The following is a 13,381-nucleotide window of genomic DNA, read 5'->3' on the forward strand; positions in this document are numbered from 1 at the left end:
CAGAGGGCGGCATCACCCCCAGTTTTACAACCACAGAAGGGTAGTGGTGAATAAGACCAGCAGCAGATGAAGATTTCAGCTCCCACAATATTTAAGACATAAAAATGACATATGTTTGAAGAGCAGCTCCCCTGGACTTCAGGCTGTGCCCCGAGAGCTCCACACCCCTCACATCCATCCCCAGGGTCTCAGATCAGCTTTCCAGAGATGCAATGAGCTGCCCCAGCCATGGCTGGGGGTGTTCATCATGCCCAGAGGCAGGTGCCCAGCTCAGCCCTCCATAGCAGCCCTGTAAAAAACCCTCCTCTAAAACGACTTTTTCCCCTCTTCCCACGCTCACTGGCAACACAGCCTAATAATCTTCCCATCAGAAGGGCTGGGCAGGCCTGAAAAATGACCTCCCACCCGAGCACACTTTTTGCACCACAATGGGAAGCTAAAATACAGTTTGATACAGAAGAAAACATTTTGTTCTGCCAGAGAGGCCACAAAGACCTCCAGGTCAGAAAGTCTTGGAAATGTAGGTGCAGAGGGTTGTTTTCCAGTAATGCACAGAAAAAGCTCGTCTCAACAACCCACCAAGCGCTGCAGCTAACAGAAAATCAAATCGAATCTGTGTAAAACAACTCCTTCCTCGAGCTCTGCTCTCCGAACACATTTTGGCAGCCACTCAGCAGACAGAGCTTTTGACACATGGAGCTGTAACTGAGCCAAGCTGTGAGCAAAGGAGCAAAGACCACTCTGGGAGGGACAGGAGGCAGGGCTAGCAAGGAACTACCAGCCCCACAGGCAAATCCCAAGTTCCCAGCGTCCCGTGGCATGACGCACAGCCAGGGCTTTTTTGCATCCCTCCTTTTGTTAATGATACACTCTGTGTAAATTTTCAACTTGGAAATGATTAAGCTGTGAACCCATTAAGGAGCTATTTCTCACTCCCTTCAGCTGTGACACCCCGCTCATGATAACAGCAAATTCATAAATGGCAACCTGAATTACACAGCCTTTTTCTTAATGGATTTCTGAAAAGCAAAGCGTACCAGCAGCCTGACCAAAGTACAGGTTCAAGCATTCACACAGGCCCTGCGTGCCACTTATCTTTTGGGGGCACGTACAGCTGTGAGTTTATCTAAAACACCTGGTTCCAGATAGGCAAGGGCTTTTCATTTCTAAAGGCACCCTCCAGGATCAACATCAGCCCAGTTAAAACAATAATAATTAAAAAAAAAAAAAAAAAGAAAGCAAATATGCCAGTGTTTGTCTTGAAAACCCTCCAGAAAAACAAAATCTCCCTGGCCTAAATCTAAGCTGCAGCTGCAGTGCACATGTCTGGGTAGTGTGGGATGGCAGCACCACTCCAACCACCACCAGCAGAGGTGCTCAGACCACACCAAGATGGTTATTTAATTCCCCAACCCCTGGAGGGCTCAGGCATGGAAAGGAGAAGGCATTCATATTTAAGAATCTGCAACTTTTCCTGGTTTTTCTTCCCTGAAATCCCCCAAATTGAACCAGTCTGCTCTTACAGAGCAGAGTGTGGTTATTAAACACTGGCCTGGCACGCTGGCAGCCCAAGTGAATGAAAGAGCAAGAGACTGGGAAGGGAACCTTCTAATAGTGAAGAAATTGGAAGAAAAGGGGAGAAAGTTAGAATTAACAAAGCAACAGAAGTTAATCACCTCACCTTTCCATGGTCTTCGAAGAGATATAAAGCAAACAAAGTAATAGAAAGTAAACCAGGAAATCCCAAGCGTGCAATGAGCAGCTGGAATACAATCACCTTTGGATGTCACGGTGCAATGAGCTGGGCGCCGTGTTCCACAGAGCAAATCATGCTGTAAGAACAGGCAGCTTGTGACTCGCTGGGTAAAACACGAGTTTGAGAAAACTCGCTTTATGGAGTGACTCAGTGCGGAGCAAGCCATGCTAAGTCCCTGAAATCAGAGCTTTGCTGCCCTGTCCCCCAGGCGGTGTCACTGCAATGAGCTACTCAGAACTGCTTTGAAAATAAACATCTTTCAAGTTGTTCTGCTCTTCATGTTCAAGGCAACAGTTAAGAGTAAGTGTGAGAGTGATGAATGCACAGTTTGGGTGTTTTAATAAGCTTTTTCTTTCATGTTGCTTGGCAATTAAATCGATGGAGATGTACATATGTTCCTGCTCTGCCTGGGGTATCACTCAGTCCATCTGAACTCTGCCCTGCAGCTCAATTTTTTTCAACATGAGAGTAGTTTTTAGGCAAAGAAATGAAACCTCTTTCCTCGGGGTTGATTTGATCTTGCGGGTTTGTTGCTTGTCTTTAAATAAATTTAAATAAGCCCACATCATTTGCACATAAGCCCTACACAAACACAAGTGAGCTAGCAGAAGTTCCAGCTCTTGTGACACGCCAGGCTCGCATCCCTGCGAGCCAGGGATGCCACACCAGCCAGATTCCTGGAGATGCTGCTGTCAGACCAGGCGGGTGACAAAGCTGAAACACTTCTGAAAAAGGCAGTTTCAGTACTGGGCTCCCAATCTCCCTAAGCACCTGCAAGGGCACCCGAAGAGAAACTTCACTGGCCGGGGCAGGACTCCCAACGCCTCCATCGCGTGAGATGCGCCGAGCTGCACTTTCCACACAGCCCTGGGGACACGAAGCCACGCAGGCAGTGACCCTGCCAGGGCAGGGCTGTGGCTCTGGGCTCTGTGGCAAGCTTCCCTGGAGCACAGTGCCCCGTCTGTGTCCTCCTGGCCGTCAGGAAAGCACCGCTGGCTCAGTGGGCACGGGGAGCGAGCTGCGGAAATACCGGCGGCACCGCAGGTGTGGGGAGAAGGAGCTGCTCTTTCCACAGAGCTCAAAGAAGCCCTCAGCCCTGAAAGCCACGCTGTGCAAGAGCCCACACAATGAACAAGGGCAGGCCCACAGCTGCACCTCCCTCACTGCACTCCCTTCACGGTGTGCTTGCTCCTGAGAGCAGGGTTTGCCACGGAGGCACGCAGGAGGGCTGTGCCAGGGACACGGAGGCTTTAAGGCCATCGTTACAGAACTGCCCGAAAAGCCAGACCTGAAACTGGCCAGGAATAAATGGTTTCTGTCAGTGAGGGCTGGGAACAGGAGGGCACTGCCTGGCACGTAGAGGACTTCATGCCTCTTGCAGTGTCACGAGCAGAAATGAAGAGAGCACAAAGTGTTTCCATCTTAACCAGCCAAAGAGAGATTCCTGCACACCAAGACTCTGGTCCTCACACAAGGCAGAATTAAGGTACCATGCTCATTTTTAAGGACAACACATGCAGAAAACAAAAACAAAAAAAAATAAAAAACAAAAAAAGTTTTCTTCTTTACACCTTACCATATTAACAATTAATAAATAGGTGTGCAATTGAAGCGTCCTCAAACCAGATTCAAACTCCAGAGAGCATTATTCAGGCTGAATTTAGGATTTAAATCCTGGGCTTCTAGTTACTCAATTTGCAAAATGAGGAGCACTGTCAAATAACACGGTGGTCCAGCTCACAGCTGGCACTGCTGTGCCTTTCCAAAACTCACAGCTGATCGACACCACCTGCAAAAACCAGCTCTGACACCCCCTCAGATGGTGAACAAAGTTGGTAACATCCAGCCTCACAAAACCTAGTCTATGGGATAAAGATTAAGACACCATGAAACCATGATAAAACCGAGGTTTTAGCAGCAACAAGGACTTTTAGGAGAGAGAACAAAGAACGGGGAATGAGAAGGGGCAGCAGAAGCACGATCCTACTGCTGTATCAATAGTATGAATAGGATAAATTATTGTGTCGTTTTAAAATGGAACACCTCTGGCTGTTGCAGCTACAAAAGGTGCTGCGACAAATGGTCTGTGGGCACAAAAAAAGTTCAAAGGATCCTGAACAAAGTGAAATTCCTTATCCAGGCCTTTGACATAAGCTGGAGATGGTCGAAACCAAGAAGCTGCTGAGGTTGCAGTTTGGAGAGAGTTTACACTGTGCAACCACATCTTCCTGGCAAGGGACAGGAAGATCACTAATGGGACACCACCGTTTCACTATCACTCCCCAAACCTCTTGTAATTAGCGAAATCACGCCTTTTCTCACTCCATCGGATACCTGGCAGATAAGCACACAAAAATCCGCCTACAACTGTCAAGCTGATAGCATCTGTTTTGACAGCCGCGGCACAAAGGTCAGCCACAAACTCGCTTATAAAGGTCATTTTTCCAGCCCAGGGTGGAGGCAAAGGAGAGGGATTATTCTGAAAGTTCAGCAATACCTCTCTCGTGTCACAGCAATGAACAGAACTCCCATACACAGCGCACGGCTCGCACCTCCCCTGCCTGAAATAATCCCTAAACCACAGGTTTTTGCGTTTCCAAGAACGCCGCGCTGCACAGGCACGCTTTGTTCCATGTGGCTTTGGGTGCATTCCTCCCCGGACAGATTACCACTGTGTCCAAAACGCATCAAACCCATCGGAAAAGTTTATGGCAAACTTAAACCAACCAGCAGAAAGCAGCCCCAAAGACTTACGTCAAGATTTCTTCTGGTTCTGATTTAAAACCTGGAAAACGCAGGCACAGCCAGAGGGACCCAGAGCTCCCATCCCAGACCCAAGGAGCAGGGGAGGGCAGCTGGCGAGCGGAACGCGATGTCTGGCTGCGGCTGTGATTTGCAATTTTAATTTTTAACTGAGCGGTGCCCTGGCTGCGATCCCTTTGCTTTGCCGGGCGCGTTCTGAAGCGCTGGCTGCGCGGCGATGCTGAGAGCGCCCCGCCAGCTCCTTCTGCCGCCTGGGACGGGCGCAGGGGACACCCAAAAAAGCCACGAGCGAGGCAACGAGCGCTGCTCGGACCTCCGGCCGTGCCTGGAGGGGACCCGCGGGGCACAGCGGCGCGGGATGCGGAATGCCAGCCGAGGATGCTCGGAGCGCCCGGCCAGCGCGCCCATGCATCCCCCGCCGCCCCGAGTGATGGATGGGCTGGCGAGCTCCCGACGGGGAGCCGCTGCCCGGGGATCCCGGCGCAGGAGAGGCAGAGGGATCCGCGGGGATCCGGGGGGACCGCCCGCCCCGCGCTCCCCGGCGCGTCCCTACCGTGCGCTCGCTGCTCGACATGGTGCTGCTGCGGCGGGCCCGGCGGGCCGGGGCTATAAGGGCTGCGGGACACGTAGCGCGGCCCTGGGCCGGCCCCTCTCGCCCTGCGCCCGCCCCCGCCGCCGCCTCCTCCGGCCCGGCCCCCGGGGGAAGCGGGCAGGGCGCTGCGGGCCGGGGGCGCCGCCCGCACCGGGAGCTCCCACCGAGCCGCCCGGGGAAAAGCGCCCTGGAATGAAGCGCTTGGGGCTCTGCTGCCACGGCCGGGGAGAGGAGAGGGAGGAGGAGCAGCAGCCCACACAAGGCTCCTGGGCGAAAAAGCAGCTCCCGAGGAGGACGATGGTGATAAAAATGGTGTTTGAAACAAGCAGTGCTGGAGGCTGGTCCCGGAGGGTTTGGCCAAAATACAAAAAAAAGTTGATAGGGAACACAGAGGAGCCTCGCAGCAAACAAAGTGCAGAAGGTGAGGGGAAGAGAAACCCCGTGACTGACAGCTCTGCCCCAAATCCTCAGTTTCGCACTGCTGGAAAAGCTCAGGTCCCAGACTGCGCTGAAACAGAGGAGAAGGGAGGCAATGCCCTGGTGGAGAGAAACCACAGTACAAGCCGGGGATGGCCCGTGAGCCAGGGACAGAAAAAGGAACATCCTGGTGGGTAGGTGGGTAATTCTACACCTGAGGGTGAACGGTGCCGTCCAGCATGGCACTTGTCCTCCTGGAACACTGCCTCCTGCTCCATAGCCATCCATGGATCCGTCCCAGGATCCGTCTGTGCCAACTGTGCTGCCTCTCCTCTAGGAGGAGATACCTCACTTCTTGTAGTGCCTGCAAGAGCAAAGCTCCCTCCAGGTCCAACATGATAAACTTACTTTAACCCTTCAGCACACGATCACCAGCGGTCCATAAAATATTCCTGTTTCATCCCTGCCCTTCATTCCAGCAGAGTTTAAAATCACTGATGCCCTGACTGAGCCCCTTGAAGGAAAAGGAAAAAGGTGTTGGGATTCTGCAGTGCTCCCCGTTCTCCTGATGAACTCTTAAAACAGGAAATGGGAAACCCCAAGAAAGCAGTGAAGGGATAAATGGGGTTCCCCAAACGAGGTCTTGCTGCAGGAAGAACAGGGCCCACTGTGGGAAAATAGGGACATGAAGGAATGGGGCTGGAAGGAGGCAAAAGCACCTGCTCAACCAATTCCCAAAGCCAGGCAGCTATTAGAGTGTGATCAGCTATCAACTGAACTAATCCCCAGTGTAATTCCAGTTAAACCCATAGCATTACATTCAGGATTAACTCAGCTAAATAATACCGGGGTTGCTTTTGAGCATCACTCATTCCTTGCTTTTCCTCATATTGTTTTTCTCAATTAAGGACAGATTAAATTTCTGCCATAGGAAAAAAAACACAGCAAGGTTGGAAGAACAGGGGAAGAAGGCTGAATACAATATCCATTGGAAAAGTCCATTCTGGTACACTTAAATCCACATCTTTGTGCATTACCTTGCCTTTCTGAACCTTCAGGAAAGCAGAAGGGTGGAAAAGGTGCCCAACAGACCAAGGCCAGCAGGGAAACACATGTACTGAAGAACAAGGAGCAGCACAAAGGGGATTGTGAAGAAGAAGAGGCACAAAGAGGGGCTTCTATAACAACAGACCACTCTAAACCACCCCGGCCTGACACACAATTGGCTCTAGAGAGGGCATTTTTGAAGGAAGACATTTTTGTTTCATCCAAAGTGAGCAGTAGAAAGGAAAGGGGAAAGACAGAAAAGTAGTGTTACAATGTAACAGAAAAATTAGCATCCAGAGCATGTAACACCTCCATGTTTCCCCTAGATACCTATCAGTGAGACAGAAAATGAGTCAACATTATCTCCATTTGTTGCATCATTCTTCACTTCTAACTTCAACAAAGTTATTTCCCTTCTAGGAATTAAACGGACTGCTCATAACCTGCCTGAGAATCGGAGCAAATAATATTTTGTCTATAAGAGATCCAAGGGTTTTTCACCCATTTTCCACTTATTTTTCCCAAGCACAATGGAAAGAATGGCGTGAACTTTCATTACATTAAGCTATAATAACTAAATATATTTGGATATCGTCACAAGTTTTACTTTGTGTGGGGCTTTTCAAGGAAGTAACTGATGAGACAATCAGAAACAAAGCAGGGAAGAAAACAAATCTAGTTGCTTACCTCAAGAGACACACAAATTAGTGACACTCAATTTTCATCAAAGAACTTCTTGGGCTATTGAACAAGAGCTTCAGCCTCACACAGCCAGGGAAAGCAGCAGCATCCCAGCAAAGCAGGCAGGGACTGCTCCTGGATCCCTGGAAGGGCCCAAGGCCAGGCTGGATGGGGCTGGGAGCAGCCTGGGACAGTGGAAGGTGTCCCTGCCCATGGCACAGTGTGGAATTGGGTGAGCTTTAAGATCCCTTTCAACTCACACCATTCCATTATCTTATGATTACAGGGAATATTTTTATTTGTGGGGATTCTCACTCTGTTTACAGGAGTAAACTGGGACCCCTCTCCTTAACTGGGAAGGACAAAAGAAAGCCATGCTCCTGTGACCTGCCCTTGTGCACTGGGATTCAGCATTTTCCTGCGAAGTCTGTACTGCCCTGACAGCCTGATCTCAAAGAAACAATAAATCCCTAGAGAAAGAGCTCTCTCAGGAGCCCATTGTGCAAGCTGTTACGCTAACAGAGAGCAGAATCTATATATAAACTCCCCCAAACAGGCCCAGCAAGCAGCTGCTTGTGAGGCATTTGCTCCATCCATCTTCCCCATTCCAAATCACCTTCTTAGGCCAAATTCCTGTCCCAGCATTACCCAAGAAATTGCCCCAAAGCACCAACACTCAGGTCAACGTCCCCAAGCTGGCCACGACCAGAGGGATAGATAGCCTCACCAACACCTTCTGTCACCTACAAGGTGGAAATGAGGAGCCCACATCCCTTGTGCTCTGAGGTATCAGCCCCAGAAGTGCTGCAGCCTCCAGGCAATGCCATGGAAGGAGGGGCTGTGCCTGGCAGAGCTCTCCCACGTGAAGCTACAGGGGGGGAGCTCACTGTCTCTGAAGTTGCACAGCTATACCCTGAAATCCTTGCAGGATTTCCCTTGTTTGATGACTGCTAGGTGGAAAAGCACTCCACTACTCCCTGCACTCAAGCTGCTCCACTGCTGCTGCCTCTGCTCTTGTTAATTTGCTTTCCTAGCACCAGGGAACCTGCAGATCGAGGTTCCGGGCCTTTCAGGTGATGGAGACATTCTTGTTGCCTTCAGCACCATTTCTTCTCAGGTTCTCTGGGTATGTTTTTCCACAGTGCCAGGGGCAGCTGTCACCCAGTGAATGGAGCATCCTGCAGCCACTGGGACTGGGACAAATTCTGCTCATCCTGTCCCCAGTGCACGAGGTACCTTTGAAATCTGAATATTCCCCAAATGAGCACACGTAACTCCTCTGGCATCAGCCTGCAGAGATACCAGAGATACCGAACTGCCCCAACAAGCACTTCCAGCTTATCCACCTCACCTTTCACCCTTTGCACAAAGGGGGTTGAATTCTGTGTATAAGTCAAGGGTGGATCTGCAGCCCTAAAGCCTCACTTGTGAAATGTCAGATCAGAAATAAGCTATGAAAGCCAAGCATAGATTGCTGGAAGCATCAGAGATCCCAGGTTAGGGCATTACCTCCCGGAGTCAGCAATCAGACTTTAATGAGAACAGGAAATGTTTTTCCTTTCCTTGTTCCATAATTCAAACACACGGGATCATCCCCAACTTTCAGAAAGCTGGTTGAGAGGACAAGAGCTCCAGAAGTGACAAGAAATCAGCCACTGAAGCCTCCAGCACTGGCAACACCCACTGCTGCTGGGGACTGCCACAGCCAAAAACTGAGTTCCAAACCAGTTTGCCAGGATTTCACAATGGAAGAGAGAGCCCAAGGCAGCAACAAGCTCTGCACCTACCTGGGTCTTCTCATAGTGCTGCAGAGCTCACTTTAAACAACCCAGGCCAGGTTTTTAATGCCTCAGTGACACAAGCACTCCTGCTCCCCAGCAGGATCTGGCTTTCCCACACCCCCTCTGGGCTGCACTGACAGCTCTGAAGGACCCCAGTGCAACTGGTCCAGCCTTGGGGATGGCATCCCACGCAGACCAAATCCCCAGAATCACAAGGGAAGTGGTAAAACCACAAAATAACCAATCCCACAGCTGCTTCTGCCATCTTCTTTTTTAGGGTGGGTACAAATGTGTCCTGTTCTCCAAGCACAGCTTCACACAGGGTGCCAGGGTGTGTGAGGCTGCAGGAGCTCAGTGGGCAGCTGGTGGCACCTCCCTGCTGCAGCAGGGCCATCCCAGAGCCCAGGGCACAGCATTGTGTGCCCCCAGCTCTGCCACAGCCCCAGGGAGGAGAGCCCCCAGGCTCTGTGGGCAATCTGCTCAGGGCTGGGCAGTGCCCAGGGAAGAAGTTGTGCCTCCTGGGCAGGGCAATTGCTGCGCATCAGCTTCTACCCACCAGATCTGACAGGGCATCAGCTTCTACCCAACAGATCTGATTTTTCTCACTCACCTATTTTTAGTTATTTCTTTTTTTCCCCTTGTATTCATATTTCTATTTTCCCTTTGCCTGTCTATAAAGCTGTAGTGCCTTCAAGGTTTCCTTGCCTGTCCCACAGAACCCAGAGCAATCCCAGCTCCCACTTGCAGACAGACCTCATGCTCTCTTTCTGATGGCACACCACAGCTCCAAGATATAAAATACATAAAATATATATCCCTACCAGGGTCTGGACACCACTCTACAAGGAAGGGAATATTGACTATACAAATATCTTTCCTTGGGAGCAAAACAAGAATTCTTATCCTTTTGTGGTATGTCATATGCCAGTAAAGATATTTATTTATTGAGTGTAATTATCTACTACAGGTCTGTTGCCTTTGCCCTATGTGATTTCTTATCCCTATTTTTGACTACTTTTGACCCTTGCTCCTTTTACAATACCAGAATAAAAATCCCAGCTACTGAAATTTTTCCAGACTCATTTTCCCTTACAGTAATCTGGGAACTCAGGAAGTCAGATTAGAAGCCATCTATGTCTTCTTCCAAAAGCAGGCTGGCAGAAAAAAAAAAGGCCAAAGATATCTACAGAGATACCAGGCTGGCTAAAACTGCCACCAGGACAGTGGTGATTGAAGCTCAATCAGTTAAGGAAGGGCCAGTTTAAAACCTGGCCTCTCCAGGGCCAGGCAGTGTTGGAGCTGGACAAGCCCAGACAGGTAGGGAAGTCAGCTCCTATCACATTCTGAAGACTAATTTCATCCTAATCCTTTTACAAAGCAGCCAGCTGTGACAGCAGCTCCTACCTGTCACTCCCTCCATCTCCAAACACTTGTGAGCAGGAGCACCAAGCACTTTGCCAGGCAGCACAGGGAAAACCCCATGGTCCCCACCTGTTTTCACTCCTGTCCAGAAGCAGATTTAGGATCTGCAGTTCACTGCTGGATTGTAGCACTTTCCCCCCTGTGCCATTTCCTAGTGGGATTTGTCACACAGATTTCCAGACAAGCTGTCAACCGTGACAGATGTGTGCTGCCACCAACTAGGAAAAGGTTTCTCATGGTTTCTCACAGGAAAACCATGTGAAGGGAAACTTCTTCTGCTTTGCTAAACTCAATTTTGCTATTTTTAGAATAATCCAGAGAAGCCTTTTTACCACTCTCATAGAAAAGCCACTCTTAGGAAGAAGTGATAAGGTTAAACAATCAGAGTGATAGATACTGTTTGTGACAGGTGTTGGGTGCTTTATTCAAGCACTGATTTGGAGGGACCTCAAAGCCCATCCAGTGCCACCCCTGCCGTGGGCAGGGACACCTTCCACTGTCCCAGGCTGCTCCAAGCCCTGTCCAACCTGGCCTTGGGCACTGCCAGGGATCCAAGGACAGCCACAGCTGCTCTGGGCAAAGCGGCCCAATAACCACGACAGAGTTCCAAGCTCCTGAAAGCTCTCCATTTCTGTGCAGGATGGAAACAATTCCTCATTCCCCAGCAGAATGTCTCCTGCAGCCCAGGTCTCTGCTCTGCAGGCTGTGTGTGAGAGCTGAACAAGTAGGTCACATGAAGCTCTGCTGCTCCTTGTCTTGCCTCATCCAGCTGGAAGCTCCAAGCACGCCCCCAGATTTGGCTTGGACACCCAACTCCAGCCCTGTGCCCAAAGCTGGGTTGATCAACACATGCAGCACCTCCTGGGGGAAAAGAAAAAGAAAAGAAAGAACCTAAACCCATCAAGAAGCCCTTGAGTCACCACCTCTTTCCTGCCTGAGCAGGGACATGGAGCACAGGGGCACAGGGCAGTCAGGCCATGGCATGCAGGGAGTGGCATTTGCTCCCAGTTCTGCCTGGAAAGGATGCAGATGGAGACGGGGGACATCTGCTCCATGGGAACACCGGAGGATCCATCTCACCTGACCTCAAACCCAGGAGAAGAAAGGCAAAGGGGAAACCTCCTGATTATCCCCAGGAATAATCAAGCCCTGGAAACCCAAACATCCTCACTGGTGGGCTCAGGGCAGAGCTGCATTCCTCACAGAGGAAAGATGGGCTGTTCTTTGCCACACCAATGCCCACGAGGGCTGAAGAACAGCCTGATAATTCTGGGTTATGAGAGATGAAATCTGAACCCCAAAGGCTTTCCTGCAAGGCCAAGACCCAGCAGGATTTTGCATATGCTTCATGCTTGAGAGGGCTGGGAGCACGAGGCCCTGGGGAAGCAGGTCCTGGATAATAAAAGCAGCAGGCATGCAGGCAAAAAGAGAAATGCAGGATAGAGTTAGCAACTCTCTTTATATTGCAAAAAAAATGAAATTTGTTCTACACAAATCCACGTGCAAGAAATGACCTGTGGCATCTTGTGAGAAAAGTTCTGTAGCAGAAGATGGGAACCAGAGCACAAAACCTCCACAGGGCCACAGAAAACAGCCCTTGACCATATAAAAACCTCACTGGCCTAATGATTAACCTTCCTGAGAAAAAAAGGGAGGAAGATCTCTGCCAGCAGCAAGCTGTTTGTTGGACCTCATCTGGAAAACCAAGTACAATGGCGGTCATTAAAGTTCAAAAGAACTGAAGTGAAACAAGCCAGCACACACATGAAATAAGTCAGGTGAGGAGGAGAGGTGGAGAGGGACCAACTTATCAGATCTGGCAAAGCCAAGACTGAAATGAGATGCGAGGGGCATCTCCAGAGGGATCAGGTCAATGACTGTGTCAGGACACAACAGGGGACAAAGGGTGAGTATAACATTACAGGCTGCAAACCAAACCCCTGAGGACTTCAAATCTCCCTTCTGGCACTTAAACCAGGAACCGGAGCTTAGGGGGTTGGGTTTTTTAATTTGATAGGTGAATGAGAGGCTGGACCTGGCAGCCCAGAAAGCCAACTCTGTCCTGGCTGATCTGGCACAAAGGTGGGATCAGAGAGGAGCAAGAGCCACCTCCCTGTGCTTTGGACACAACTATCTGATTGTTTGAAAATATTCCCTCTACCTCAACCCTTGTATATTTATTCTAACAAACCAATGATTCATTTCAAATGACCATAATTTAAAAAAAACCCCAGCATATTGCACATTCATAAATATTAGAAAGCTGTTCCAATTTTCAGAAGTATTTTTAGGCAACCAAAATCCACGGAGAGCAGGAAATAGCATTAATAGCAAGAAGAAGCAATACATCATCCATAGAGGACATCTTTGAGATGCTATTTCATGTGGGGGAAGTGTGAAATAAAAACTTAGAAAAGTTCACAAGAATTACCATTTCACTCCTTTTCAAGTCAACAGCACAGCCTCACCTTGAACAGTGTGTGCAAGTGTGGCCCAGGAAATGTATTTATAGGCACAGGGTGAAACCAAGCCAAAAATCAAAGTAGCAGTGAGAAGTATAACAGAGTAACTTCAGCACAAGGAATAAAGAAGCAAGATGAGCCCCTCTCACGTGGGGAAAAGAAAATCAAAGTCACAAGTAGCACAAGTGTGATGCAAAGAGGTCAAGTGTTTAACTGCTCTCCCAATAAAAGCGCTCCAAGGAATGGGATGAATTGCTGGTGTTGAGGAAAACGACACTGAAACAAGATCAGTATCACAAGAGCTGCTCCAGAACACATGCCAAGCCTCACCATTTGCATATGGTAACTAACTCTGCTAACTGAGGATGCTGGAAGCTCTCACTGTTTTCAAATCACAGCTCCTGGAAACGTGGCTGAAACTCCAGTCTAGCAGGAGACTCAGATGAGAGGAGCTGGACTT

The 13,381-nt window shown here is 49.6% G+C and overlaps 1 protein-coding gene across 2 annotated transcripts in view; it reads right to left on the reverse strand.

Moving 5' to 3' along the window:
• Positions 1-5,127, reverse strand: part of PAPSS2 (3'-phosphoadenosine 5'-phosphosulfate synthase 2) — a 28,055-nt gene extending 22,928 nt beyond the window's left edge. For both annotated transcript variants that reach the window (XM_038141039.1, XM_038141038.1), the window contains exon 1: positions 5,073-5,127. In XM_038141039.1, coding sequence (XP_037996967.1) covers positions 5,073-5,093 — 21 coding nt within the window. In that variant the 5' untranslated portion in view covers positions 5,094-5,127. The remainder of the gene's footprint in view (positions 1-5,072) is intronic.
• Between the last annotated feature and the right edge of the window lie 8,254 nt (positions 5,128-13,381).

The sequence above is a fragment of the Motacilla alba genome, chromosome 6 (genome assembly GCF_015832195.1).
Source record: "Motacilla alba alba isolate MOTALB_02 chromosome 6, Motacilla_alba_V1.0_pri, whole genome shotgun sequence".
NCBI classification, from domain to species: domain Eukaryota; kingdom Metazoa; phylum Chordata; class Aves; order Passeriformes; family Motacillidae; genus Motacilla; species Motacilla alba.